Source organism: Cervus canadensis, chromosome 6 (genome assembly GCF_019320065.1).
Source record: "Cervus canadensis isolate Bull #8, Minnesota chromosome 6, ASM1932006v1, whole genome shotgun sequence".
NCBI classification, from domain to species: domain Eukaryota; kingdom Metazoa; phylum Chordata; class Mammalia; order Artiodactyla; family Cervidae; genus Cervus; species Cervus canadensis.
Genome location: NC_057391.1, coordinates 79671644 through 79699367, shown reverse-complemented (window position 1 = coordinate 79699367; position 27724 = coordinate 79671644). Strand labels below are relative to the sequence as shown.

Genomic DNA, 27724 nt, shown 5'->3' with positions numbered 1-27724 from the left:
TTGCATGGTATGAGCAAGAGGGGAGAGTTCTTCCTCATTCTAATGGTAAGATTCTGTTCTTGGTTGCACAAACACATTATTAGGAATAATCGCAGTGCTGGCAACAATGGACGCCTTTAGTAGATCCTTGGACAGAAATATGCTCTCAGCTCTTGACACTGCAACTCGTGATTCACTAAGCTAGCTGCACTGCATCTTCCGCATCAGGATCAAGTGTTACAGGATCTCTCAGTTTGATTTTAGAAAAAAAGGGAAAATACATCCCGAGGCGTTGAGGGCACTGCCGACCGCATAAAGACTCAGTAGAAGGGACGAGGCGCCCGCCCGAGAAGAGAGCACTCGACCCACAAAGACGTGTCAGAGGAGAAAGAGAGAGAGAGGAGAGAATGAGCGACTTCTTGAGTAGATATGTGACACACCTGGAATGGGCGGCAGATTGACGTAGAAGAGGAGGTAGGCAAGGAGGGAGAGGGGGTTGGATTTTTGGTATGCGTGAGAGATGTTTGAGGGCTCTCATGAAAGTCAGGTGATTACTCATACTTCGAGAGCGTGAGAGATGAGAGAGCGAGAGAGAGAGCGACGCGAAGAGAGCAGAGAGAGAGAGAGAGAGCGAGCGAGTGTCAGAGGGGAAGAGGGAAGCAGAACTGGGAGAATGAGAGCGAGCGACGAGAGCAGCGAGAGAGCGAGGCGAGAGCGAGAGAGAGAGCGAGCGAGAGAGCGAGCGAGAGAGCGAGCGAGAGAGCGAGCGAGAGAGAGAGAGAGAGAGCGAGAGAGAGAGAGAGCGAGAGAGAGAGCGAGCGAGAGAGAGAGAGAGAGCGAGAGAGAGAGCGAGCGAGACAGCGAGAGAGAGAGCGAGCGAGAGAGAGAGAGAGAGAGAGAGCGAGAGAGAGAGCGAGAGAGAGAGAGAGCGTGCGCGCAGAAGAGAGACCCCCAGAGAGAGAGAGAGAGAGCGTGTGCGCAGAAGAGAGACCCCCAGCCCTTTGGCTTCTCTTTTTATATGTTTTTTCCTCCCCCTGGGCCTACTGTTTGTAAATTGGGCTAGCCAGGAGTGCTGTTTGTTCTACCTGAGGTCCCCACTCCAGTCCTTGGACCTTCCTTTGTTTTATTTTCATGGGCTTTCCCCTTCCTTGTCTTTTAGCCACCGCCATTCTGGACTCCTTTTTCCTATTCTAACTAGCTAACAGTATCCTTTGGTGCATAAAGGTTTTCAAATTTGATGTCCAGTTCATTTATTTTTTCTGTTTTTGCTTATGCTTTGATGTCAAACCATTATCTAACCCAAAGTTACAAAGATTTGCTTCTGTATCTTCTTCAAATAATTCTATAATTTGAGCTCTTACATTTACAGCTTTAATCAATTTTGAGTTCATTCTTGTGTTTGCTATGAGGTAGGATTGAAATTAATTCTTTTCATATGGATATTATATTGTGTCAACACAATTTGTTGAAAAGACCATTCTTTCTCCCTTGAATTTTCTTGTCAAAAATCAATTGACTGTAAGTGTGGTAAATGTCAGGATTTATTTCTGGAATCTCATTTCTATTCCATTGATTTTTTGGTCTATTCTTATGCATGTACCACATTATTTTAATTATTTTAAAATTGGTCATTGTGCATTTTCCAGTTTTATTATTCTTTGTCAAGATTGTGGGTTTCTTGAGTTTCCATAGGAATTTTAAGATCAACTTACCAATTTCTGCAAAGAAACTTGCTGGAATTTTGATGGAGGTTAGATTGAATCTGTAGATCAATTTGCAGTATATTAGTTTGCCAGGGTTGCTCAGCTGTGTCTGACTGTTTGCAACCCCATGGTCTCTAACCCACCAGGATCCTCTGTCCATGGGATTTTACCAGCAAGAATACTGGAGTGGGTTGCTACGCCCTCTTCCCAGGAGATCTTCCTGATCCACTATTGAACTGGAGTCTCCTGCGTCTCCTGCACTGACGAGCAGGTTCTTTACCATTGAGCCACTGGGAAGCCTTATAGTGGCCAAGAGTAAAAGCCAGGCTCTTGTTTGTTAGTATTAATTCTTCAGTTCACCGTTGGAAATTTTTAATGGCTTTCTATTCATTTCTGTATACAGCCTTTTAATCTGAAGCCAAAAGTTGTCTACACAATACTCAGCCTCATCTTGTGTGAGCACATGCTTCCTGAGAGCATGATGACTTTATACTGTGCTTGTGTTTTCTCTTATCCTGAGTTTTTAAATCTAAGTAAACTTGGTGCTTGATGAAGCCTATTCTGTTTTGTATATTTGTTAATGCAAAACCAAGACCATTGCTACTACTGGAACAGATTGTAGTTTACAATCTTCTATGCCTTAATTTTTTTCTCATATATATCCTACCTTTTATTTCTGGAAGTTGTGAGAGATTTCTTAAGTCTTCTAATGAATCCTAATTTGACTACTAGCCATGTCTATTTTGTTTTTGAGCTCATCAACTGCATTGTGTATCTCAGCAATCATTTCCACTTCCTAAAATGCCTTGTGTATCTTAGGAAAAACCTACTGTTCTCCTCCTGTGTCTCTTTTCTGTGTGACTCCTTTACTACTCAGAACACTGCACTTCTGACACTTCTGGTCACCATATGTGTAGTGTAAATCTTTGAGACAACCATCTGATGTCCTAGAATTTAATTCAGTTCTAACACTGTCTACCTGGAGATGGTGTCAGTTCCCTGAGGTTAAGGTCTCAGTCCCACAAAACTGCTCTCACCCCACCCCAGCTGCCAATTGCAAGTAGTAGCTCCCCAGGTTACCCACAATCTCTGTGTGATTAGGCTATAAATCCGAGGTTTCTACAACCCCTTCCTCAGGTTCTACTGATTTGCCAGAGCAGCTTACCAAACTCAGGGAAACCCTTACATCAACTACCTTATTGAAGAATATGATAAAGGATACAGAAGAACAGCCAGATGAAGAGTTCCATTGGGCGAGGTCTGGGAGAGTCCCAGTGTAGGAGCTTTTGTCCCTGTGGAGCTGAGGTATGTCTCCCTACCAGTGTGGATGTGTTCTCCAAACTGAAAGCTCTCCAAACCCTGTTCTATTGGGATTTTTGTGGAGGCTTCCTCACATATGCTTAGTTGCTATGTCGTGTCCAACTCTTTGCAACCCCATGGACTGTGGCTTGCCAGGCTCCTCTGTCCATGGAGATTTTCCAGGCAAGAATACTAGACTGGGTTGCCATGCCCTTCTCCAGAGGATCTTCCCAAACCAGGGATCTAACCCAGGTCTCCCATATTGCGAGCAGATTATTTATTGTCTGAGCCACCTTGGAAGCCCAAGAATACTGGAGTGGGTAGCCTACCCCTTCTCCAGGAGCACTTCTCGACCTAGGAATCAAACCAGGGTCTCCTGCATTGCAGGAGGATTCTTTACTAGCTGAGCTACCAGGGAGGCCCTTTCCTCTCATAGGCATGCTCAATTATTAACTAAGTTTCTGGCCCCTTGTCTCTCTGGAAAATTGGGAGAGACAGCTGAAAATTCCAAGCTTCTAATCATGGGTTGGTCTTTCTGGTTACTAGTGCCCACGCAGTCCCCATCCAGGAGCCCACCTAGAGTCACCTCAGTAGAACAAAAGATGCTGCTAGTGCTGCTATCACTTAGGTATTTACAAGAGTTTTAGGAACTCTGTGCTGGAAGTTGGGAGAAAGGTACAGGCAGATACATATTTCTTATCATTTCCACCTTCCATCATCAACTCACCTTGCAAAACTTAACACATACATATATTCACACACATACACATAATTTAAATGGCAGATAACAAGATGATGTGATGTGGTCAACATATATGAGAATTACTTCTGTAATACATAATCAAATGGTGCTGTAGGTCATGAAGGAATAGGAGAACATTCTGAAGGAATGGGAAATGTAGTTTAAAAGGAATACAGATATTTTCCCAATAAGAGGGGGAGATATTCAACTTCACTAACAGCAACAACAACAAAAGTACAGTAATATGAGAGTATCTTTTCAAACCATAAAACTTATAAAATTATAAAGGATTAGACACAAAGGTATACATACACACATATTGCACCAATGTTGGTAACATGGCTGTTTCATCCAGTGTCCTTGATGGCGCAGCTGGTCATTTCTGGTATGCATAGTAATTTCCTTTCAAAGAATCTCTCTTAAAGAAACAATCAGTTTCTTTAAGATACACAAAGACATACATGTGTATGTCCCTTCATCTCAGAACAGACTTTATAAAGAAAAACTATCAACAATGTCGAGGGCTGACAACAGAGGATTGATTAAATGAAGGGTGGTAGCACCAATCAGTAGAATACATATCACTGTTTTTAAAAAGTCATGTGTTTGAAGAATATAATAATAACATGGTAAAATAATCACCATATGATATTAAAATAAAAAGGATGTACACTTGAGTAAAAACTCAATACACACAACAAAAAGCCTAGAGGAAAATGGAAATATTCTGACACGTTAAGTGCGTTAGTTTCTAGTGAATGGATTATATGCAGTTCCTTTTCTGCTGAATAGTTTTCTCTATTTTCCAAGTTTTCTATGAATTTTTATTACTTTAGATTTAGAAAAAGAGAGATCCTCTCTGCTCAGACCCATATCAAAGGCCACTATCTGAATTCTTTTCTAATCTTCACATCATAGTATATCACATCTCCCTCCATAACATAAGCCTATGGCTTATGTTATGTTATGTTACGTCTCTAGTCCCCTTTTGTTAGATTCTCCTACTAACAAGAATTTAAAGAGGAAGTCATCTTTGTGTCTTTTGAAACATGTGGTTTGCAGTTTCACTTGGTCATTTATTGGTCCCAAAATTTCTGTTGCTTCTGCCTTTTATCCCTCAAGATCAGCCCCAGAATCTCTAGAGAAGCCTGACTCTCCAGCTTGATTAATGGGAGATTCCTTCAACTGTCATGGAACATGCTATTTACAGAAAGTGGTGGAAAGAGAAATATGGAAAGAGGAAGGGAGGAGGGCAAATCACATACACATTGTTAATAATCAAGGGAAGGGAGTGTAGGCATTTAAAGTTGCCTGTCAGCTCCTGCAAAACCATACTACTAGGTGAAGGCCAGGATTTAAACATGGTTCCAGAACTATACTTTTAACATTAGTGCCCTGAAACCACCCCTACCCTCACACTTCAAGTCCAGGAAATCCACTGAAAATTTAGGGAGAAGAAAGAAAAGCCACTTTCTTTCCCTGTGGCTGGGGCTGTTACCCTACAGAGAGCATGGATGAGCTTAACAAAGAGAGAAGAAATTGAATGTGGGGAGACTGAGCCCCAGCTGTACAGGTACCATGCAAAGAATTTTTCTGAGCCTTGGTTTCATCTGTAAAATGGAGATGACATCTGCCTCAGAGTGGAATACAGGAAAAATCTTGAGTAAGCAAAAGGAGCACTGTTTTTGAGTTTCAAGAGAAAACATCTGTCAGAAGATGCTTTACTGAAAAAGAAAGTTGAGAAACTAAAACACCATGATCATAAATTAAAGTATCTTTTATTTTAAACATATTCAACTTTAGAAGAGTTTAGTTAGTTTAATGTGTATTTATTTCAAGTAATACAAAACTAAATCATTCATTTGCATGCTAATCAATATTAAAGTCACTTAAGAAATTCATCTAAATGATGTTATGCCAGCTTTCAAAACAACTAAATCACAAAGTCCATATGTGAAAATGAAAAAGGTAATTAAAATACATTGGCAGTAGGAGACTCCTTCCTCATTCAAGAAGATTGAAGAACTAAAAACATATTTGCTTTGAAAATTTTTAGTAGTTTTCATCTAAGTAGTTATCTAACTAGTGTGCTAATTTACAGCTATGGTGTTCACTTCCATTCTTAAATTAGAAACTCAAATCTGATAACATTTTTGATATTTTGTATTCTTTTCTTCCACAATAGGTAATCATTTATTTATTAATTAAAAACAAATTATAATGCTAAATAATTCAAATAATTATGGAGCACTAATTGTGTACTAGGTACTGTTAACTGTGTATTTCACCATTTCCTTTCAGAGTTAAAGCTTTGTCAATTATGTTTTTTTGGCCATTTGTTTCATTTTCTGTAGAATCGCTCTCCGCTCAAACAACGGAAAAAGTATGTAATTTATAAAAATCTAAAAAGCTTCTTGGTAAGTTCACTTTAACACTGAAGAGGAAAAACTCTAAGTAATTATTGAACAGAAGAAACCTACACCGGTATATACTAACTGTGGCAGCTGTTCTTAGCTGTTCTATCCTTCCCTTGATCACAGCTTGGCCGGAATCGTCCCCTTATCCCCACCCACGTGTTTATGGAAGAAAGTCTGGAGCTGCTGCCAAGCATCTACCTGGGCCCTGGCATGAGCCCTGGGCTCCCCTCCCCAGATGACAGGAACGCCCACTAAGGTGTGCAGGGAAGCCGGGCACAGGGGGAAGTAAGGAGGTTCAATGTAGTGCCCCGTCCCTGGGTAACAGATGACCTGGGGTTTTGCCTTCCCATGGGCCTGCAAGCGTTTAGAGGCCTCATTAGCATAGAATTCACTCTTCCAGTTGTGGTCATCCTGACCCACAAGAAACAGGAAGGGGCACTCAGCCCTTTCCACAGGAATGAAGCTCTTCTGGTCAGGTCCTTCCAAAGGGCAGTTCAGGATTTCCACAATGTCTACAAAGCCATCTTTAGTCATCTTGATTCGATTTTGGTTGAAACCCACAGGCGGCAGAATCTCACCTTTGTAGTGTAAGGTTCCCCAGACACTGACCACAGAACCATTGATTATGACAGTCGCAGAGATGCCCTTCAGGAAGGAAGCCATGGAGAGGCAGAGCTCGCCTCCTTTTGAAATCCCAAGCAGCCCAACTCCTGGACCCTTCACCTGAGAAAAGGTCAAAGGGAAAAGGAGAATGAGTCCATGAACGGTGCAGTGTGGCCAGTAGTGCCTGGACTTGAGAGTCGGGGAACTGAGCCTGAATCTGGGCTCTCCCAGTTATCAAGGTTTGCAGCCTTGGGATATTGACTTAACCTTTTTTGTACCTTGCTTTCCACAATTTCTCCATCACCATTCCTGGTGCCTTCAACAACCAAGTGGATGACAACGAAATACTTTGGCCTTGAAGTTCCTTTGACCACCAAACCTCCAATGGTCTTTTCCTCTGCCCCTGTCCATGGGACTCTCCAGGCAAGAATACTGGAGTGGGTTGCCATGTCCTCCTCCAGGGGATCTTCCCGACCTAGGAACTGAGCCCCCGTCTCATATCTCCTGCATTGGCAGGCAGGTTCTTTACCAAAAGCACCACCTGGGAAGCCCTTAATAACAATCCCTTGACCTCAAATCCACTCTCTCCTAGTTTGTACTCCTTTTCACAGCAAAACTTGTGGGAAATTTTGTCTGTAGTTGTTCACTTTCTTGTCTTAATTCTCTGCTCAGTCCCCTCCAGTGTAGTTTGAGTTTGCCCTATTCCAGAAAGATTGTTCTCGTCAATTACCAAATTCTTCTGCTGTAAATGGCCTTTTGATTGACCTATCAACAGCAATTTTTTTGGATCATGGTTTCTACAATAGCACTCTTGACTGATTTCAGCTATTTATTCCTTATAAATACTAGGAATGGGATATTACAGTGATCCCAATTTTTGAGAGTATGATACATAAGCCCCAAGGTCCAGGAGCTAGTAACTGGCAAAATCAAGCCTCAAATTTAACTTTTCTCTATCAAATACACTATTACACTGGTTCTACTACACCCCATCACCTTCTCTAGGAGCACCAAGGCTTTCATCTACCTTGAGCTCTGATTGAATTATAAAATAAACAATCCTATTAATCCTCTAATATCCTGAGCAAGGTATATGTTCTAATCCTCTGATATACTGAACCCTCAAACATTTCCTACTACCCAGGTCCTTTACTAGTACCCAGGTACTATACTAGGTGATTTATTAAAAGTGAGTACTCTGCTCTTAGATGGTCACATGGAGGAGAGGATTGTAAAATACAAACATTTAAACTGGAGACAGCCTTCTGGAGAGAGTGATTACTTCCCCTTCCCCTCTTACTTCCTGGGTCAAACCGAGGGTTCTCAATGTGTTGAGCTCTTAATGAAATTTGATAAAATACTGGAATTTAAAATTCCATAATTTCAACTAGGACACTTTTACCAGCAGGAAATCTAACAATAACATCTAATTGCATGGAAACTGTCTGGGAGAAGTTACTGTGAAAGGTAGAGTGTGTTGGGGGCAGAGAGTGGCTGTCATGAATTTGTTAAGTTCTGTGAAAACCAAGAGCATTTTAGAGAAGGAGAACTGATATGTAGAACATGAAACCAGAGAAGTTCCAACCTGAGGGTGATTAAGCAGGTAGTTCACAGCTTCTTCAAAGTACTCCAGGTGGAAGTTCTCCAGGCTCTTGGGGAGGTCCTCATAGTTGTAATAAGCCAGCGCCATCACAGCAAAACCCTTCCCAGCCAGCAGACTAGCTCGATATTCCAGAAGACCACCTCCAGCTGCAGAAATGTCCACAATCCCAGGAAAGGGCGCAGGTTCTTGGGAAGAAAAAACATAGAGTTAAACTATACTTGAACTCTTTGCTGTGGTGTCAAAAGCCATTTTTGCCCTTTGGTGATGTCAGTTTTCTACTGATGATCAGAAATGCTAAACAACTCTGGTCGTCAAAGGTCCAGACTGTGGCATAGTTTAAACCCACATTCCCCTCTACACCCAGGGCCTCAAAGCCCCACAGATTTTTGCAAAGAACATGAACTGCTTTTGTGAGCACCACTCCACATCAATTATAGGAAGAATTTTCAATTACAAATCACAACAAAAGAATCAACAGGAAAGAATCATCAATCACAGGCCCCAACAACAACAAAAAGGATGTACATTGCATCCCTTCCAAGAAATTGACTACCCCAGGAACTCAGCCAATGAGAAACCATCATCGCCCTAAACTGTCACTTTCGTCTAATAGACTTCTATTGGAAGCAACCCCTCCCACCTTCCTCCTCCTTCTTTATAAAGTTAACATTCCTTTCTTTGATTTGTTGAACTTGCCTATGGTTTTTGTCAGGGCTTGCTTGTCCTGAATTGCACTTCTCTGGTGTTCTAGAATTAACCCATTTTTGCTGGTGAAACAACTGTTTTAAGGTCAACATAACCGGGTGCTCGGAAGTGGGATCCTAAGAGGTCTCCCCCAAACTCCCAGGTTGGTGAGGACACAGGTGCTAGTCCCCACAGAGTCCATGTGCTCACTGCCTTCTAGCTAAGCCTGGAGTTTGAGGGTAAGTCTGTCCTGGATTTCAAGCTCCACTGTCTGCATTTTGAGTTCCCCAATCTTTATTTGCGATCTATTTAAAGGCTTTGTCCTTTCTGAGAGTATTCCTTTGGTCTTTGGTCTGATTTCTTTGGGTACTGGGATGTGCCTGTTGGAACTCTGCTGTTTAGGAATTTTTCTTTTTGCTCTAGAGAAAAATCTTTTAAGAAATGGGATCCCTGTCATCCAAATGCTTTGACAATGCCCCCCTCCTTTCTGGGACCCTGGCTGGTTTTATGTTTAAAAACTTTGGTCCCTCCTCATGTGCATTTCTAATTAAATGGACTGAACAGTATTTGAGAACACCAATCAACATTATGAGGAACATTTGAGCTCCCCAAACTTACTTTTCTTAAAACTGAATTAAACGTCTATTTAACTGGCATTCTGAGGCTTCCAGTCATTACTGGCAATCTAGAATTACGTCTCTGCAAATTACAATTTCAAAATTAACTGAGGTAAATGAACAACTAAAGGAGTCAAAAGGCTTCTGAGGCCTCTCTTTCCCTCTCCCTTCCTTTGACTTCAGACACGTGACAGCCACTTACTGCCTGCCTGCCTCTTGCTGCACTGCCTCCATCTCCTCTATACCCTCAGTTTGCCCAGTCTAATGCTCTCACTGAATTTCTCTTTTTCTTGGCACTTCTCTCCACTCCCTCCTCCTCTGAACCTATCAGAACCCGCCTTTCTAAAATTATGTCTTCCAAGCACCCAGATAAACCCTATATTTCTTATGTTCCCTAGACTAAGGCTGAATTGGGAGTCATAGTTGAAGAGTTTCCTAAAGTAACCGAGAACCCTCACAGGTTTGCTGAATAGTCTAACGCAGTTCATTCAAACTTCCCAGCCTGGTTGCTTAGATTTTTATCAGTTAGTCCACCTGCTTGTTGGTGAGGGTCAACCCAAACATGTGATTAAGGTCGTCTGGTGGGAACAGCCCAAACAGAATTTAGAAAAACCCCTAACTTTTGGCCAAATGCTAGAATATTTTCTGGAAACCTCTACTGAGCAGTTACTGTAGCTTTTCTTTATTTCTTTTTTTTTTTTGGGGGGGGGGGGACAGCAAGGTTTACCTCCAGACTGAGGATGCTATTTACAAAACCCCTCCCATGTTGCAATTTAGCAACATGAACTTAGATGTAAGAAGTCTGACAAAGGCAATTCATGTGTAGAAATATATTCATGTATCCCAAAGAAATACTATCAGATATGATAAAGTTTGAGCTAGAAGGAAGGTCACTACAGCATTACTAAGAAAAATTGGAAAATAACTTACATGTCTAAATGAGTATTTAAATTGATAAAGTCACACAATGGACATTATGTCACCACAAAGATGCCTAAGTGAAAAAAGCTGCACAACATAATCTACAATATAATTTCACTTTTGTGTAAAAAGATATATATCCTATACACAGGAAAAAAAACAAACCTCTAAAAGCAAAGAGACCAATAAAAATTGTCAGTAAGATTACTGAGTTTTGTTTTTATCAATTTTCTTATTTGTAAACTTTACAATAAACCCCTTTTACAACATGAGAACTAACAGTTATTTAAAATAAAAGAAAGGGATGTTGGTGCAGTGCTGAGGGCCCCTGGAAGGTAGAGCCTTCAACAAAAGGTGTCCTACTTGGGAGACCAGGGAGTGGAAGGGGCTGGCTGCCCTCACCCAGAGGAAGGTCAAGGCCACACTCCCTAAACACAGCTTTCTTATTTTTGGTTATTTTGCTATCTTCCTCTTGTCATTTCCAGACTGCATCTGTACATTTTTGCATGTTAAACATTTAAAACTTACCACAAATATCCAAAGCCTGTCTTGGCATTTCATTTAATATCAGCACTGCACAATAGCAAGTACTGCTCAAGGCCAGAGGTTAACATTTCCTCCAGAAACTTAAGTACAAAGAGGTTAGCCCTGGCATAAGAGGTTCGAGTCCCTTCATGGCCACAACCAGTAGGACAAACCAAGGGCAGCCAACAGAGTGAAGTGGGGGTGAGGAACCCCTTCGGTAACACAGGCCATTTCCACAGTTCTCAGGGTGTGCACCCTGGGCCCACAAAGGAGCCTCAACCAACACTTCCTCTCCGGCTGTTTCTTTTTGAAAGAACTTCCAAATTCACCTCTTGCTATTTTTATACTCCATTACTTTTAGCTGCACCAGATCTCCATTTTCTACTTACATGCCACAAGCCCACTCACTGAATTTCATTGTACCATCTGAGAGTTCAGAGGGAAGGCTGAATTCAGATGTATGAGGATGCAAACCAATCAGCAGGGATCACCAACACCATCAACAATATCTATGACCTATCCCACCCGTGAACAAAGGAGGGTGAAGAACAGGCAGGGCCCTGGGACAAGGCAGAGGCCAGGAGGGCGTGGGCACAGCCCCCAGCTGCCTGCTCTCTCCTGTACTACTAGGCCCACTTCAGAGTCCCTTTCCCAAGACAAACATTCACACCCCTGTGGAGAAACCCTTCATCAGCCCACCAGTCGCTAGCTAACAGTACCCAGAGGCACTCATAGCAGCTACCCTTGAGTTTGGTAATCACTGTATAAAAACAAAAGGAAAAATAAGCTCTGAAAAAAAGGCAAGGCAGGTAGAGAACTGAGCAAAAACAAGAAGGGCAAGGTGGGAAAGGAAGCCCAGATTGTTATGGGGAAATCAAGGAACAGGGTGCCGAGCAGGGGAAAGATCCTTGAAACTGCACAGCAGTGCCCACTCTTGACAGGGCCATGAGCCTTGGGCAGGCGGGCACCGAATTCCAGTGTCTGCAGCAAACACACGAGGGCAGAGGCCGCACCCAGCTGCTCTCCCAGCCCCCCACTGTGGTCACAGCACAGCCTGTCCCTTTCCCCTTCCCACTCCCACGGACATAAAAGTCTTCTCAGCAGAGGCTGAGAAGTGGTGGTTTCTACTCCAAGTTCATCTCCTGTAAAGCAAAACCTTAGGGCCCCAATGAACAGAGAGTAACAGCAGCACTGCTGGGCTCTCCCCGCCCAGGACACAGGGTCAGCTTAGTCACAACACACACCCTGGATTCCAAGTTGCTTAGCACAGCACTTCTGCAGCTCTAGTAAAATGAGAAGTATGTGCTTAAACCCAAATCCCAGACACATTCCAGCCTCCCAAAGACCACAAGTATGTCAAGCATATATTACATGTCCTTTCCACTTGTTAGGCTGCTTACAATCATCAAGAGAGATCCCCTTTTTAACAGTACCATTTGGAAATACAATTGGGTAAAATTCCAAGAAGTTAGGAAATAGTCCCCCCACCCTGACAATGACCTTCGTTGGCCTGTAGTCTGTCATCACATTTTGCACAACCATCACACACTCCCAGTCAGCCGAGTCCATCCCCAACTGCCATTGGGGATGCAGGCCATTCATGTTGCAGGCCATTCAGGACCTACCAGTTCTGTTGAGGTTACCACACCAAGCTCGATGACCTCAGTCTGGAGTTACATTAGTGAATCTAGGCCTAAATCTACAGTACAAAGGTACATTTCACTTCATGATATACAGACAAGATCAGGGTTGAAAAAATATAGCAGTACAAATAATTCTAATGAGTTTAGAACTCAAACCTTTATTCACGCTGTAAAGGGGAAGAAAAGTGTTAGTAGTCATATACATGATGCAACAAGGACTGGTTCTTACCATACAGAGCAACATAAAAGAACCCTTTCCACCTGTTTTTACAGTTTCAATTTCACAACAGCTTATTTCCCCATACACGCATAACTAAGACTCTTTAAATTCCAATGACAGTAACTGTATCACATGCCCAAGTTACAGGTTAAGAACAGAACTATCACATCAATATACTTGTAAACATTAAAACGAGAGAACCCAGAAAAATTCCGTGTCATAAGTACTGAGGATCTGAAATTCTCAAAACAAAATGGGAAAAGGGACAGGATAAAAAGTCACTGGTATTACTTTATCACAAAGGATTGATACTTCCCTAAATTTTTACAAACATACATAATCCAGGCAAGAAACTCCCCACCCCCAGTTTTGCTCTTATTTCCCTACCCGATTTTGGTGGTTTCCCCTCTAGTACTCCACTTAACACAAACATTCAAACTGAAGATGGAGTAAACTATTAACTGGAACTTTAGCAAGGGTACATAGATTGTTTGCTACCTAATATTACAGTATTTAGAGAGTGATCATGTTCTCCTTGTTACAATGAGGATGGAAAGAAAGCACTTTGGCTATTACTACCCATTACAAAGAAAAGACAAGATGTTTATAAGGTAGGAAGTAATGTACAAAATTCCTTTAGAAATTATTGTGTTTTCACTTTGCTCAAACTTTCAACTGCAAAATACCAAGTGAACAAAAATGTTACAAACCCAGAAGAGGGCATCTAAGCATCTTAAGTGCATACCAAAATCTCAAAATACTTTAAAAGCCCACAATTTGGGTATTGAAAGTCTTTTCTGAAACTAGTCCCTGAACATTGCACACCTTCAGATAACACTTAAGAAGCTTGCAAAGCAGTAAAAGATGTTAATCTGCTGATGCAAGTCCCTGACACCAATCTCTCGAGACTGATATCCAGGTTTCAGTTACCTTTTCAGTCTTCCCCTTCTTGTAGCAAAGCAAAACAATTTTGCTTTGGAAAAATCCTTCCCCACGCTTAGCAGTTTTAAGCATTGCAGAAACTTCTCAAGTCACAATTTAACTAGCATTAACAAGGCAGCATTTTCTTTGCCTTTGAGCTCTATTCCCCAGAGCTCTGCCTACTGATCTTTTCTCCAGAGAATTCCCTTCAAGCCACATTCCCTACCACTCCCACCCTCTACAAGCCACACCTAATCACAACCTTCTTTTTTTCACCTCACCCCTCCCAGCATTAGGCTGTTTTCCACCCCACAATGCCCTCACCTCAGGGCCCTCCCATTTGAACACTAAGATTACTCTGAAATCTAATCAAGTAAGTTAAGAAGCATATAGAGCAAGATGAACAGAAGATTACTATCGGTATCCTAACTATTCCCTTCTGGTGACAGAAGTGACCAAACTAAACCTGCCATTTCTATCACAATCTGGACATGACCATCTCACACCCTCCCACCTACCACAGCACAATGACCACGACCGCCCCCCACGACCCTCCGACTTCGCCAGTTTTTGCCTAATGCATTTCAATCTGGAACGCTTTCCCAACACACACATTATGTATCACACTAAGAATTCCTCCAACAAAAGCACAGGCAGGCAGGCCGGTAGATGAGGGTCACTGGGATCCATCTGCAAGCTCCATCTACAAGGCATCACCTGTGTTGTGGCATCAGCGTTAAAATGTTCTACAGCTTAAAAGTCTCCTGGAAACAAGGTTCGTAGCACACTAGTATGACAGGAGACTCAATTTAGAAGATGGCAGCATCTGAAACCTCCAACCCAGGAGACATGCCTGCTGACATTCACGTGCCCAGAGATCGTTGCTCCCGGATCAAACACTCAAAGCAACACATCTGCTGACGGCCCGGGATCCATCTGCTTTGGCCTTTTACAGACTGCCCCCGCATAAGCTCACGAACACCTTAAAGGATGGCCTCCTGAATACAGGGCTTCCTGAGCAAGGCCTGGAAACATGCCACTGGAGAACTTCCTCCTCCTAAGCCTCTGGAAATTCACTCTGCAGACAGCAATTTAGGCGGGCTCTTTCCTCCAGGGTCTCCCCTCCTGCACCGCTACGACTCACACTGGCCAGGGGCTCCATTTCTCCTGGTGCCATCAGATCGCCATGATGAACACTACAGTAACAAACCACCGTCTATGAGGCATTTTCGTAGCTTTCAGATGGTACCGTGGCTGCGGGCCCACCCAAGGGTGCACATTCAATCCCCACCCTCTCCACTGGCAAGCACCACCACCCCACCCACCCAGAGTCTCAGCAGGGGCTGCCTCTCCTCTTCAGGGTTACCAAGATACCAACTCCAATGGCAACAACTTTCCCGGCTTACCAGATTACCAGAAGCAATGTTTTAAGTGAATGGGTAACCTCGAGAGTGTGAAGGGGAGTGGGGGGGCAGAGTGAGCTCACAGAAGAGGTTAGCGTGGAACCTAGAGGAAAAGTCCAAACGGGAGCACTGCCACCTGGAAAATAAAGTGAGGGTCAATTTTGTCCGCCTACAGCCCCCGCCTGCCAGACATACCAGTAAACGCTTGGACCGGTACCTTACCTCCTCACTCACTCCCTAGACCACCCTCACACCCAGACCTGGGTTTCACCAGGCTGGGCCTGGCTGGACCCTGTCCTGGGCCGAGCCAGACTTACATACCGCCCTGGGCCAGAGCTGTCAGCCCCGCGAAGCTAAGTGCAGCTTCCACCACACGAGGCCTCATCCCCAGGAGGGCTCACAACCCTTTGTCTGGAAAAAAAGGGGACTGATGGTATTGACAAGTTCAAGTCCTGCCCTCCCTGCCCACCTGCCACCCTGCACCCCACTGCCTGCCTTCCAGCTCCTTTTCAAAGCACTGACTGACCAATTCTGCCTCCAGCTAGGGAGGCAAGACCCTCAACCTCCTCCACCTGTCTCAGCCTTCCTCCTCCTACACAAACCAGGGCACTGACTGGGGGCCTGCTCAGCCTACACATGAGCGGTGCCCACCCAAAGGTCGAGTTCCCCTTCTCCAGCAGACAGCTGCGACAGATAGGCCTGGAGGGTCGTCCTCCCCCTGGGTTACTGCTGGCCCTTTCAACACAGCTCTCCCCAGCACAATTTCCCCAAGATCTACTCCCCGTGTCAACCTTCCTTCTCTTGGCACCCCAAGTCCCCCAACCTCATCTAACTCTGCCATCTCTCTCAACTGTCTCCTAAGACCCTAAACTGGCCAACTCCGCCCCCCACAACTAAACCCAGGGCCCTAGCCCTCCCTGTCGCTAACTCCTCCTGTAGCTTTTCTTAAAACTACTGATTGAAACAAAATTCAGACTTGCACACAAAACCCTAAGGAACCTGTTTATGACAATTAGAATCGTTCTCAGAATGTATGCAAAGCAAACAAATTCTCATTTGTTTGCAACGCAAGTTCTCATTTTCCTTCAGATGGTGAATCCACTCAGGTAACCTTTAACTCTGCTTATTTAACTTCTATGCAGAGTACATCATGAGAAATGCTGAGCTGGAAGAAGCACAGCTGGAATCAAGATTGCTGGAGAAATATCAACAACCTCAGATATGCAGATGACACCACCCTTATGGCAGAAAGTGAGGAGGAACTAAAAAGCCTCTTGATGAGCAAATCAAAACCACAATGAGGTACCATTACACGCCAGTCAGGATGGCTGCTATCCAAAAGTCTACAAGCAATAAATGCTGGAGAGGCTGTGGAGAAAAGGGAACCCTCTTACACTGTTGGTGGGAATGCAAACTAGTACAGCCACTATGGAAAACAGTGTGGAGATTCCTTAAAAAACTGGAAATAGAACTGCCATATGACCCAGCAATCCCACTTCTGGGCATACACACTGAGGAAACCAGATCTGAAAGAGACACATGCACCCCAATGTTCATCGCAGCCCTGTTTATAATAGCCAGGACATGGAAGCAACCTAGATGCCCATCAGCAGATGAATGGATAAGGAAGCTGTGGTACATATACACCATGGAATTTTACTCAGCCGTCAAAAAGAATTCATTTGAACCAGTCCTAATGAGATGGATGAAACTGGAGCCCCTTATACAGAGTGAAGTAAGCCAGAAAGATAAAGAACATTACAGCATACTAACACATATATATGGAATTTAGAAAGATGGTAACGATAGCCCTATATGCAAAACAGAAAAAGAGACACAGAAATACAGAGCAGACTTTTGAACTCTGTGGGAGAAGGTGAGGGTGGGATGTTTCAAAAGAACAGCATGTATCTATGGTGAAACAGATCACCAGCCCAGGTGGGATGCATGAGACAGGTGCTCCGGCCTGGTGCACTGGGAAGACCCAGAGGAGTCGGGTGGAGAGGGAGATGGGAGGGGGGATCGGGATGGGGAATAAGTGTAAATCTATGGCTGATTCATATCAATGTATGACAAAACCCACTGAAATGTTGTGAAGTAATTAGCCTCCAACTAATAAAAAAATTAAAAAAAAAAAAAAAGCCTCTTGATGAAAGTGAAAGAGGAGAGTGAAAAAGTTGGCTTAAAGCTCACATCCAGAAAACTAAGATCATGGCATCTGGTCCCATCACTTCATGGGAAATAGATGGGGAAACAGTGTCAGACTTTATTTTTTGGGGCTCCAAAATCACTGCAGATGGTGATTGCAGCCATGAAATTAAAAGACGCTTACCCCTTGGAAGGAAAGTTATGACCAACCTAGACAGCATATTAAAAAGCAGAGATATTACATTGCCAACAAAGGTCCATCTAGTCAAGGCTGTGGTTTTTCCAGTGGTCATGTATGGATGTGAGAGTTGGACTGTGAAGAAAGCTGAGCACCGAAAAATTGATGCTTTTGAACTGTGGTGTTGGAGAAGACTCTTGAGAGTTCCTTGGACTGCAAGGAGATCCAACCAGTCCATCCTAAAAGAGATCAGTCCTGGGTGTTCATTGGAAGGATTGATGCTGAAGCTGAAACTCCAGTACTTTGGCCACCTGATGCTAAGAGTTGACTCATTGGAAAAGACCCTGATGCTGGAAGGGATTGGGGGCAGGAGGAGAAGGGGACAACAGAGGATGAGATGGCTGGATGGCATCACCAAGTTGACGGACATGAGTTTGAGTTAACTCTGGGAGTTGGTAATGGACAGAGAGGCCTGGCGTGGTGCGATTCATGGGGTCGCAAAGAGTCGGACATGACTGAGCGACTGAACTGAACTGAACCTTTAACTCTGTTTATTTATGTGCTGAACCAGGATGTTCCTCTTTATTTGAAATAAGCAGGGTGGAATGAGAAACTGTATCCACTCCAGATTTAATTTGGCACATCAGTTCACTTGCAAAGTAGATGAGTCAACTGATAAGAAAGACCACTAGATTTCTTAATTTTCAACTCTGGCAAATGAAGGTCCCTAAATAGAGCCCCAAACCTTCTAGTTCCTCCTATTGTTGGGAAGACACAGGACACTAAAGAATTTTAGCATTCAGGGTGCCTTCATCCTTCTAGCCAGCCTTTCCAGTGTCCTGCTAATTTCGATTGATGGGGTTTCAAGGAACTAGAGGGGCTCTTCCCAATCCTCCATCTTGATCCACCTGGGGAAACATTTCTCCAGATTAAGGATGAGGCTCTTTCTATCCTTAATGACACCAGAGCTACACTCCTAGTACTCAACCCCACTTCTGTAAAGCAGCCCCGGCTTTGGAATTCTAAAATATTTCAATTAGTTGGACTCTCTAATGAATTTCAAGAAGTTCCTGTCTCTGAACCTATTTCCTTTTGTTTCCTTGACAGAATACACCCTTTTCTCCTGAGTTCCTCTGCCCCTATGCATTTATTAGACTGAGACTTAGAGAAAAATATCATGCTGGAATTTCTCTCTCCCCACACAGAGATAATTCTGGAATCTGACAGTAGCAATCCGAATAGCCAATCAAGTGAATTAAGTGACCCTTTGACATCTTTGTTGACTCCACTATTGACTCCATTTCTGATGGCTTTCCTGGTGGCTCTGACGGTAAAGAATCTGCCTGCAATGCAGTAGACCCGGTTTTGACCCCTGGGTTGGGAAGATCCCCTAGAGAAGGGAATGGCAACCCACTCCAATATTCTTGCCTGAAGAATTCCATGGACAGAGGAGCCTGGTGAGCTATAGTCCATGAAGTCACAAAGAGTTGGACATGACTGAGCATCTAATATTTTCATTTTGACATATTTTATTAGCTCCATTTTTGATGGCACTGTAGCTGAATCTGGAGGACGCTGATAATTGTCCCTATTTGATAGCTACCATCATCCTCTTTACAGGCAAAATCTTCAGCTGATATTAGAGGAATCCACAATGCAACTTCTGTCAACATTCAAATAGATGTTGAATGTTGAATTCAAACAACACCCAAACTTCTCCCTAAATCAATCAGTATCCTAGAAATAAAGAATTTCTGCAAGGCATCAAACCCATGATAGAGGATTAAAATTCTCAGGGCCTTATTATCCCCTGTACTAGTCCCTGGAACACTGCTATTTAGATTGTGTGTGCTCAGTTGCTTCTGACTCTTTGCAACCTCATGGACTGCAGCCTGCCAGGCTCCTCTGTCCATGGGATTTCCCAGGCAAGAATACTGGATTGGGTTGCCATCTCCTTCTCCAGGAGATCTTCCGGACCCAGGGATCGACCTCAGGTCTTCTGCATTGGCAAGCGGGTTCTTTACCACTGTGCCACCTGAGAAGCCCATTTAGGCTATGAGAAAACCCAATACATGGGGCAAGAAGTTTGTCCAAGAGTTATGAGCAAAAAAACACAGTTATCCCTTGTTGCCTTGTTCCTAAGCTCCATATACTACTGATATCTAGTCCCAATGAAAGCAACTTTTTCACTGTAACTGATTTATAGTGCATTCTTTAGTATTTTAATTGATGAGGTGAGTGAATGCATGTTTGCTTTCACGTAGGAAAAAAAGGCAATTCACCTGGACAGCAATGTCCCAGGCTTTCACAGACAGTTCCTCTTACTTTTTACAAGTCTTGAAAGCTGATTTGGGTGATATAAACTTTTCTCCAGGCTTTACTTTGTCACAGTACATGAATGATTTGCTTCTCTGCTCTCTATAAAACTCTTCATGGCAGGAGAGCATTCGCCTGTTAAAACTTTCAGCCTTCAAAGGACAGAAAGTCTCTAAAGAAAAACTGCAGTTTCCTCTAAAGCAAGTTGGATATTTAGGTCACCTGATTATGGAAAACAGATTCCTTTTGGTTCTAGGTAGATCTGGGGCATCCTGTACATCTGGAAATCTACAATTAAGTGCCAATTATGAGGTTTTCCTGGGCTAGCTGCCCACTGTCAAAACTGGATTCCAAATATTTCTCTTATGGCCCAGTCCCTACATACTTTACTTTAAAAAAAGCCAACAATCTGGTCTTACCAGAAATTCAAAAATTCCCACTACTTACCTCTGTGCACACATTAAACCGTTAGTCTACTGACAAAATGATAGCATTCACAAGCAGGTATTGGTGGGGAAATATAAAGTCACAAAAAGTGCCTGCACCTCACTTGTCCAACCTGCTCAAACTAGAATCCAGGAAAACCTGTTTGCACAACTCCTGGCCACTGAATTGTCTGATGGAACATGGGAGTCTTGCAAATAGATTTCATTCAGCTTCCTCTGTCTCACAAAACTAAATATGTTTTAGTCATGGTTTGTATTTTTTTCACTAGAGTGAAACTTTCCTCTGTAGACAGGTCATTGCTTCTTCTATAGCTAAAATTCTGTTCAGTTCAGTCATTCAGTCATGTCCAACTCTTTGCGACCCCACGGACTGCAGCACACCAGGCTTCCCTACCTATCACCAACTCCCAGAGCTTGCTCAAACTCATGTCCATTGAGTCAGCGATGCCATCCAACCGTCTCATCCTCTGTCGTCCCTTCTCCTCCTGCCTTCAATCTTTCCCAGCATCAGGGTCTTTTCTAATGAGTCAGTTCTTCCCATCAGGTGGCCAAAGTATTGGAGTTTCAGCTTTAGCATCAGTCCTTCTAATGAATATTCAGGACTGGTTTCCTTTAGAATTGACTGGTTTGATCTCCTTGCAGTCCAAGGGACTCTCAAGAGTCTTCTCCAACACCACAGTTCAAAGGCATCAATTCTTCAGTGCTCAGCTTTCTTTATAGTCCAACTCTCACATCCATACATGACTACTGGAAAAACCATAGCTTTGACTAGACGGACCTTTGTCAGAAAATTCCTAAAATTCTGTTAGTAAAAGATTATCGCTTCCTGAGGAAGCCCTCTTGAACTGCCTAGAGATCAGGGAACCTGTTTAACTGGTCAAGTACTTCAATAAGTCCGTGCTATTTGGCTGGTTTCATGACATTTTCTCTGTGCTTATTCTCAATCCTCAGGGTAAATCAAACAAACAAAGGGCACTTTAAGACTCAATTGGCAAAATTTGTAAAACCCTCCAAATACCTTGGCCAAAAGCATTGCTGTTGGTCCTTCTAAATCTCAGTTCTACCCCCTTTGGAACTCAAAAACTCTCACCCTTTGAGAAAGTCACAAGACATCCAATATACCTGACCCCTGCATCTTTTGATTCACAGCTGATAAAAAGAAGTATGCATCATAGTATAAAGGCCTAGTTGCTTCCATTAAAAATAACCATGCTTTGATAGAGCAGCCTTGTCACAGAACCCTCCCAGGAGATGAAGACCTTAAGCATCATATCTTGTATCTTAGAGATTTCATCTACTGGAAAAGATACCTCCAAAAAGTCTTGTTTAATTTCACTGGAAAGGCCACTTTCAGGTACTGCTAACCAACCCTTGTGCTGCCAAACTCCAGGGAATAGGCTCTTCATTTCACATGACACATCTCAAAAGAGCACCAAACCCCGACTGAACCTTACACCAGAGGATGACCTGAAAGCAAAGACTTCCCAGAACGGAAGCAGATAACATCTGACCAGACATCTTTGCCAAAATGTCAGGGACAAGACTATTAGAAAGTTCAAGATTCACATGTCTTTTTTCATCTGGACTGATAACTGACTGGATTCTTACCCGAATTCAGGATAACTGAACTTGTAACCTTATATACCTTGCTACTTACTGATAACATATTTGTTTCCAAAGAGTTCTTTTGAGATTACACTACTGCTTTTAAAATATCTTTGAAGTTTTGCTGTCTTCATGAAGAGTTCATTAGCTATTGCTTTGTGTTTATGCCTGCACTATATCTTCCCATATGCACTGGGTTAATTCTTTTAGATTTTGTGTGCTCTTATTGTATTCACTATTCTATTTTGCTCTCCTGGCTGTTTTAAATGGGGACATCCAGGAGACATCCATGATTCTGGGTTCACTTCCATAGGGAGAACTTTACCCCTCGAAATCAGAATAAGTGCCTGGGGCTTCCCTAATAGCTCAGTGGTAAAGAACCCACTTGCGAATCAATGCAGGAGACCCGGGTGTGATCCCTGGGTTGAGAAGATTCCCCTGAAGAAGGAAATGGCAACCAACTCCAGTATTCTTGCCTGAGAAATCCCATAAACAGAGAGGCCTGGCGGACTACAGTTCATGGGGTCGCAAAAGAGTCAGACATGACTTAGCGACTGAACAAAGACAAGTATTTATTCAGTTGGCTACCTTCAACTGAAGGTTTGGAATTGTCCTGTTATTTTTGATTCTGTACTTGTTGCCTGCTAGACCTTTGTAAAAACAATGTACCCCAAGTGGTGTACCCTATTGCTTAGGGTCTTGATAAATATGGACTACAGATGCAAAGTGTTGTAAAGTTCTTCCTCCTATCCCTCCTTGTTACTCAAATGTGACCTCAGTAAGTTTCTAATCTGTGCGGTTTCTCTCTAACAAGGGACATGACAGCTAGGAAAGGTTCTTCCAGACACTGAAGTACAAAAGACCACTGACTCTTGATCAGTGGTGTTTTGGGAGAAAAATCTTAATTAAAAGGGAGAAATGTGAAAATTAATAAAGGGAAACCTCACCGAAATAGAGTCTGGAGGACAGAACTGGGGAACTGCCATGCAGTACCACTCCACATCAATTGTAGGAATAACTGTCCCTTATAGATCACAACAGAAGGATCTTCAACAGGAAAGAATCATCAATTACAGGCCCCAACAGAAAAAGATGTACATTGCCTCCCCTCCAAGAAATTGACTACCCCAGCAATTCAGCAATGAAAAATTGTCGACACCCCAAACTCTTCTTTGATGAATTTTTGTTCAAAACAACATCTCCCGACTTCCTTCTTTTTCTCTGTAAAATAGCATTCCTCTCTTTGTTCTGTTGGACTTACCTACAGTTATTGCCATAGCATGCTTCTTCCAAATTACAATTCTCTGTTATTCCCAAGTTAACCCAGTTTTTGCTAGTTAAGTAACTAACTTTTATTTTTAAGGGGAACAGTGAGGATGCAAAATGAAACAATCACCCTAGAAAACAGCTGACCAAGTTCTTATAAATTTAAAGGTACATTTAGGTTATGACCCAGTAATCTCACTTCCAGGTATTTACCCCCAAAAATGAAAGTTTGTGTTCACACAGAAACATGGATTCAAGTGTTTGCAGTGACTTTATTCACTATCTCCAAAGACTCAAAACTCAAATGTCCTCCACCTGGCTAATGAATTAACAAACTGTGGCACATCTATATAATGGAAACTTGTAAGATACAAGAAGGCACTAGCAAATGCATGGAGCAACACAAATGAACCTCAAGTGTGTTATGCTAGACTCAAAAAGTTACCTACTGGGTGTGCTTCTAGTTATTTCACATTTTCATTATTTACATAAAAGTTTGTATATAATGTGCAATTTTTAAGGAATAATTATAAAGTAGTTTACATCCAGAACTTTAATAATTCAGTTCTAACCATCAAAGCCCTGTGAGTTCCTATTTCTCTTCCCTCACTTTCCACTATTCTAAATTTATCAGTCTCTTGATTTTTTTACAGTCTTACCATTTGGAAGCACTTTTTAAATGGCATTTTGTTTGGTTTGCCCTTTTAAAAAATGTTATCTGAATGTAATGCTACTGGATGTGTTCTTCGGGAACTTGATGTTTCACTCAACACTGTTTTTGAGGTTCATCCTGTTGGTTCCTGTGACTTTAGTTCATTCACTTTTGTGCTGTAAATATACCTCAATTTATGCATCAGTTTTATTATTGATGGACATTTGGGCTGTTTCTGTTGAATTTGCTCTTAGAAACATAAATCCCTACTGGTGTACCAGGAGTAGAATGACATAGTCAACTTACTAAGCAAAAGCAATTTTTTTCCAGAGTAGATGAATAACTGTATTTCTCTTACCAGTATATGGAAGTTCCTTTTCCTCCATATACTGGTCAAACACTGGTAATGTTAGACTTCTAAATTATGAGGGTGTGAAATACAGTGTGTAGTTCTGAGGTAGGAGACAGAGGGTCTCTGGATTGGACATCTGGTGTTTGTCAAGTAGAGTAAAATTCGAGCTTTGTTCTCACCAGACACTCCACAAAGTAAGTGGCAAAAGCTGAGCTCTACTAAAGCAAAGAGATAAGATGCCCACACTTGAGGTCAAGGAAGACTTCCCTGTCTGCACATGCACAGGAAGGCTTATTAGGGGTCAAAAAGGGAGGGGTCCCCATAATAAGTGTGGACATGCACCCACAGGCCTCTGCAGTGGGATCCATTAGAAAAAAGTTGCACACACATCTTGTGGAGCATCCAAGGACCAGTCAAGTGTAAAGAAAGAAACAAGACAACTGACCAAAGGGAAACAATGACCAGGAAGGACTGTCCTACATAAGTGATTTACATCAGCTCTATACTATGCTCTTCACTCAGGATGCCTATACCCTTTTTTCTCTGGGTGTGTATCTCTGCCTAGTGTCTAACTTACTGTGCTTCTCCTTACTCAGGACGCCCACACTCCTCTCCTGGTGTGTACCTCTGCTGAGCTTCTGACTTCTGACTCACTGCGCTCTTCCTCTTTAGAGAGGACGTCGATACCGATTCTCTCCAGGTGTACATTTCTGCCTAGTTTTTGACTTAGTGTGCACCTCACTCAGGATGCCCACACTCCTCTTCGAGTGTGCATTTCTGCCTTGATTCTGTCTTAAATAAACAATCTGTTTCTCCCTGTGCTCTCCCATACTTTGTGCTGTGTCTCTAATAGCCTTTGTACCTGTTTTTACAGTTTTTGCCTCCTCGAAACATTCTTGCTTTCAAACAGTGGCAAGAGCCAGGGCCACTTTGTTTTTAGCCTCTAGCCCCTGGTGGTCTAGTGGTTAGGACTTTCATCCAAGTTACCTGGGTAACCAGGTTCAGTTCCTGGGCAGGGAACTAAGATCTCTCTTCAGGAAGGCTCACCGCCCTCCCACTGAGATCAGTTTTATTTTGCATTTGCCTGATTCCTAATGAAGATAACTGCCTTTGAACAGTTTCATTGGTTGTTTGTTATGTAATGGTCAAATTCAGTCAGTTCAGTCGCTCAGTCGTGTCCGACTGTTTGCGACCCCATGAATCGCAGCACGCCAGGCCTCCCTGTCCATCACCAACTCCCAGAGTTTACTCAAACTCATGTCCATCGACTTGGTGATGCCATCCAGCCATCTCATCCTCTGTTGTCCCCTTCTCCTCCTGCCCCCAATCCCTCCCAGCATCAGGGTCTTTTCCAATGAGTCAACTCTTAGCATCAGGTGGCCAAAATACTGGAGTTTCAGCTTCAGCATCAGTCATTCCAATGAACACCCAGGACTGATCTCTTTTAGGATGGACTGGCTAGATCTCCTTGCAGTCCAAGGGACTCTCAAGAGTCTTCTCCAACACCACAGTTCAAAAGCATCAATTTTTCGGCACTCAGCTTTCTTTACAGTCCAACTCTCACATCCATACATGACCACTGGAAAAACCATAGCCTTGACTAGATGGACCTTTGTTGGCAAAGTAATGTCTCTGCTTTTTAATATGCTGTCTAGGTTGGTCATAGCTTTTTTCCAAGAGGTAAGCGTCTTTTAATTTCATGGCTGCAATCACCATCTGCAGTGATTTTGGAGCCCCAAAAAATAAAGTCAGCCACTGTTTCCACTGTTTCCCCATCTATGTCCCATGAAGTGATGGGACCAGATGCCATGATCTTAGTTTTCTGGATGTGAGCTTTAAGCCAACTTTTTCACTGTCCTCTCACTTTCATCAAGAGGCTTTTTAGTTCCTCTTCATTCTCTGCCATAAGGGTGGTGTCATCTGCATATCTGAGGTTATTGATATCAAAAGATCTCCAGTGGATAACAAGAGGCTTTCCTCCTTCATGCTAATTTTCTTAAATCTTTTTTTTTTTTTGGATTGGGCTGGGTCCTTGTTGCTGTGTGGGTTTTTCTTTAGTTGTGGTGAGTGGGGTCTACTCTCTAGTTATGGTACGCTGGCCCCTCATTGTGGTGGCCTCTCTTGTTGTGGAACACAGGCTCAATAGGTGTAGTACACACAACCAGCTGCTCTGGAGGCATATGGGATCTTCCCTGACCAGGGGTCGAACTTGTGGCCCCAGGTGGATTCTTTACCACTGAGCCACCAGGAAAGGCCCCTAATTTTCTTAAATCTTTTAATACATGTTGGGAGTTAGGAAGCAAAGTTGTAAAATTGAGAGATTTGGAAAGAAAACTTAAAAAACTGGGAATTACGTATAAAAACTTTTTTTTTTTCCATCACAACTATCTTTTCTCCCTTTCCTTGTGATCTCTTTGCCCTGACCTCTGTTCCGGAACAACAGCTAACGAACGTACTTTTGGAATGCTGGGAGCTACCTACTTACTGCCTTCCTCTCGCACAAGGACAGATGAAGTTGCGGATGCCGACGGCTCACCTGGCGGCAGGAAGAGCGTGGCGCGCACCCGGCCCGCGCGCACCGGCTCGCGCCGCACCCCGGGCGCCAGGAAGTCGCGCTCGTGCACCGCCCGGCCCAGGAGCCGCTGGGTCCCGGGCTCGTGACCGTCGAGCACCTCCAGCTCCACGGCGAAGGGCGTCTGCACGTCCCGCTTCTCCAGCCGCGTTAAGGGCTCCTCGGGCTCCAGAGCCCAGAAGAGCCCCATGGGCTCGAGCCCCGCGAAGCTGCCGCCCAGCGCGGGCGCGCGCTCCAGGGCCAGCAGGCCGGCGGCGTCGGCGCAGTAGCGCGCGTGGGCCCTGAAGAGCGCGCCCTTCTCGTCGCGCAGGGACGCGCGCAGCGTGACCGGCTGCCCCGGCGCCAGGCCGCGGACAGCGATGCGCACGGGCTCGTCCCAGCGGCAGCGGCCCGCCGGCTCCAGCGTCACCGTCACTGTCATCTCAGACGCACAGCTTCGGCCCGTACTCTAAATGCGCGAGCGCGGAGGGCTGCTGGAGTTTTGTCTCAGGCGACTGGAGCTCGCCCGGAGACACGACGAGATCAGGAGTGGTCTGGAGCCAAGTTAAGTTTCGTAACTGAGCGGCCTTTGGAACGTCCTGGGGCTTCAGGTCTGTGGACCCTGCTCCTCCGAGTCGTCTGAGGTTAAAAGCACCAGATCATTCACCCGGGCCAGGTGACAGGACGCACAGGGATGTACTGTTGTCCAGGACACGAATCTGCCTGCCCACCGATGCCTCTTCTCTGCCTTAAACTGATTCGTTGGTGAAATCAGAGATTAGTGGATTTAGGCAAAATTCCAACAAAAGGAAAAGGACAACTTTAAAAAACAATCATTGATTGAATTATAAAGTACACCCTTATTGCAAAATTCAGACTTAAATTTAAGAAAGTAGGGAAAACCACTAGACCATTCAGGTATGACCTAAA

General features: G+C 43.6%; 1 protein-coding gene across 1 annotated transcript; it reads right to left on the bottom strand.

Annotated features, from left to right (window-relative positions):
* Positions 1-5482: 5482 nt before the first annotated feature.
* LOC122443833 (acyl-coenzyme A thioesterase 1-like) lies at positions 5483-27370 on the bottom strand. Its single transcript, XM_043472506.1, has 3 exons — positions 26780-27370; positions 8329-8531; positions 5483-6863 (listed from the first exon to the last, which is right to left on the bottom strand). The coding sequence occupies exons 1-3, from the start codon at positions 27234-27236 to the stop codon at positions 6258-6260; spliced, it is 1266 nt and encodes a 421-aa protein (XP_043328441.1). The 5' UTR covers positions 27237-27370; the 3' UTR covers positions 5483-6257.
* Positions 27371-27724: the final 354 nt, after the last annotated feature.

Coding starts and splice junctions, on each gene's coding strand:
- LOC122443833 (XM_043472506.1), bottom strand. CDS start 27,236: ATGACAGTGACGGTGACGCTGGAGCCGGCGGGCCGCTGCCGCTGGGAC. Junction 8,532..26,779: donor CACGCTCTTCCTGCCGCCAG/GTGAGCCGTCGG, acceptor TTTCTTCCCAAG/AACCTGCGCCCTTTCCTGGG. Junction 6,864..8,328: donor ACCTGCTTAATCACCCTCAG/GTTGGAACTTCT, acceptor ACCTTTTCTCAG/GTGAAGGGTCCAGGAGTTGG.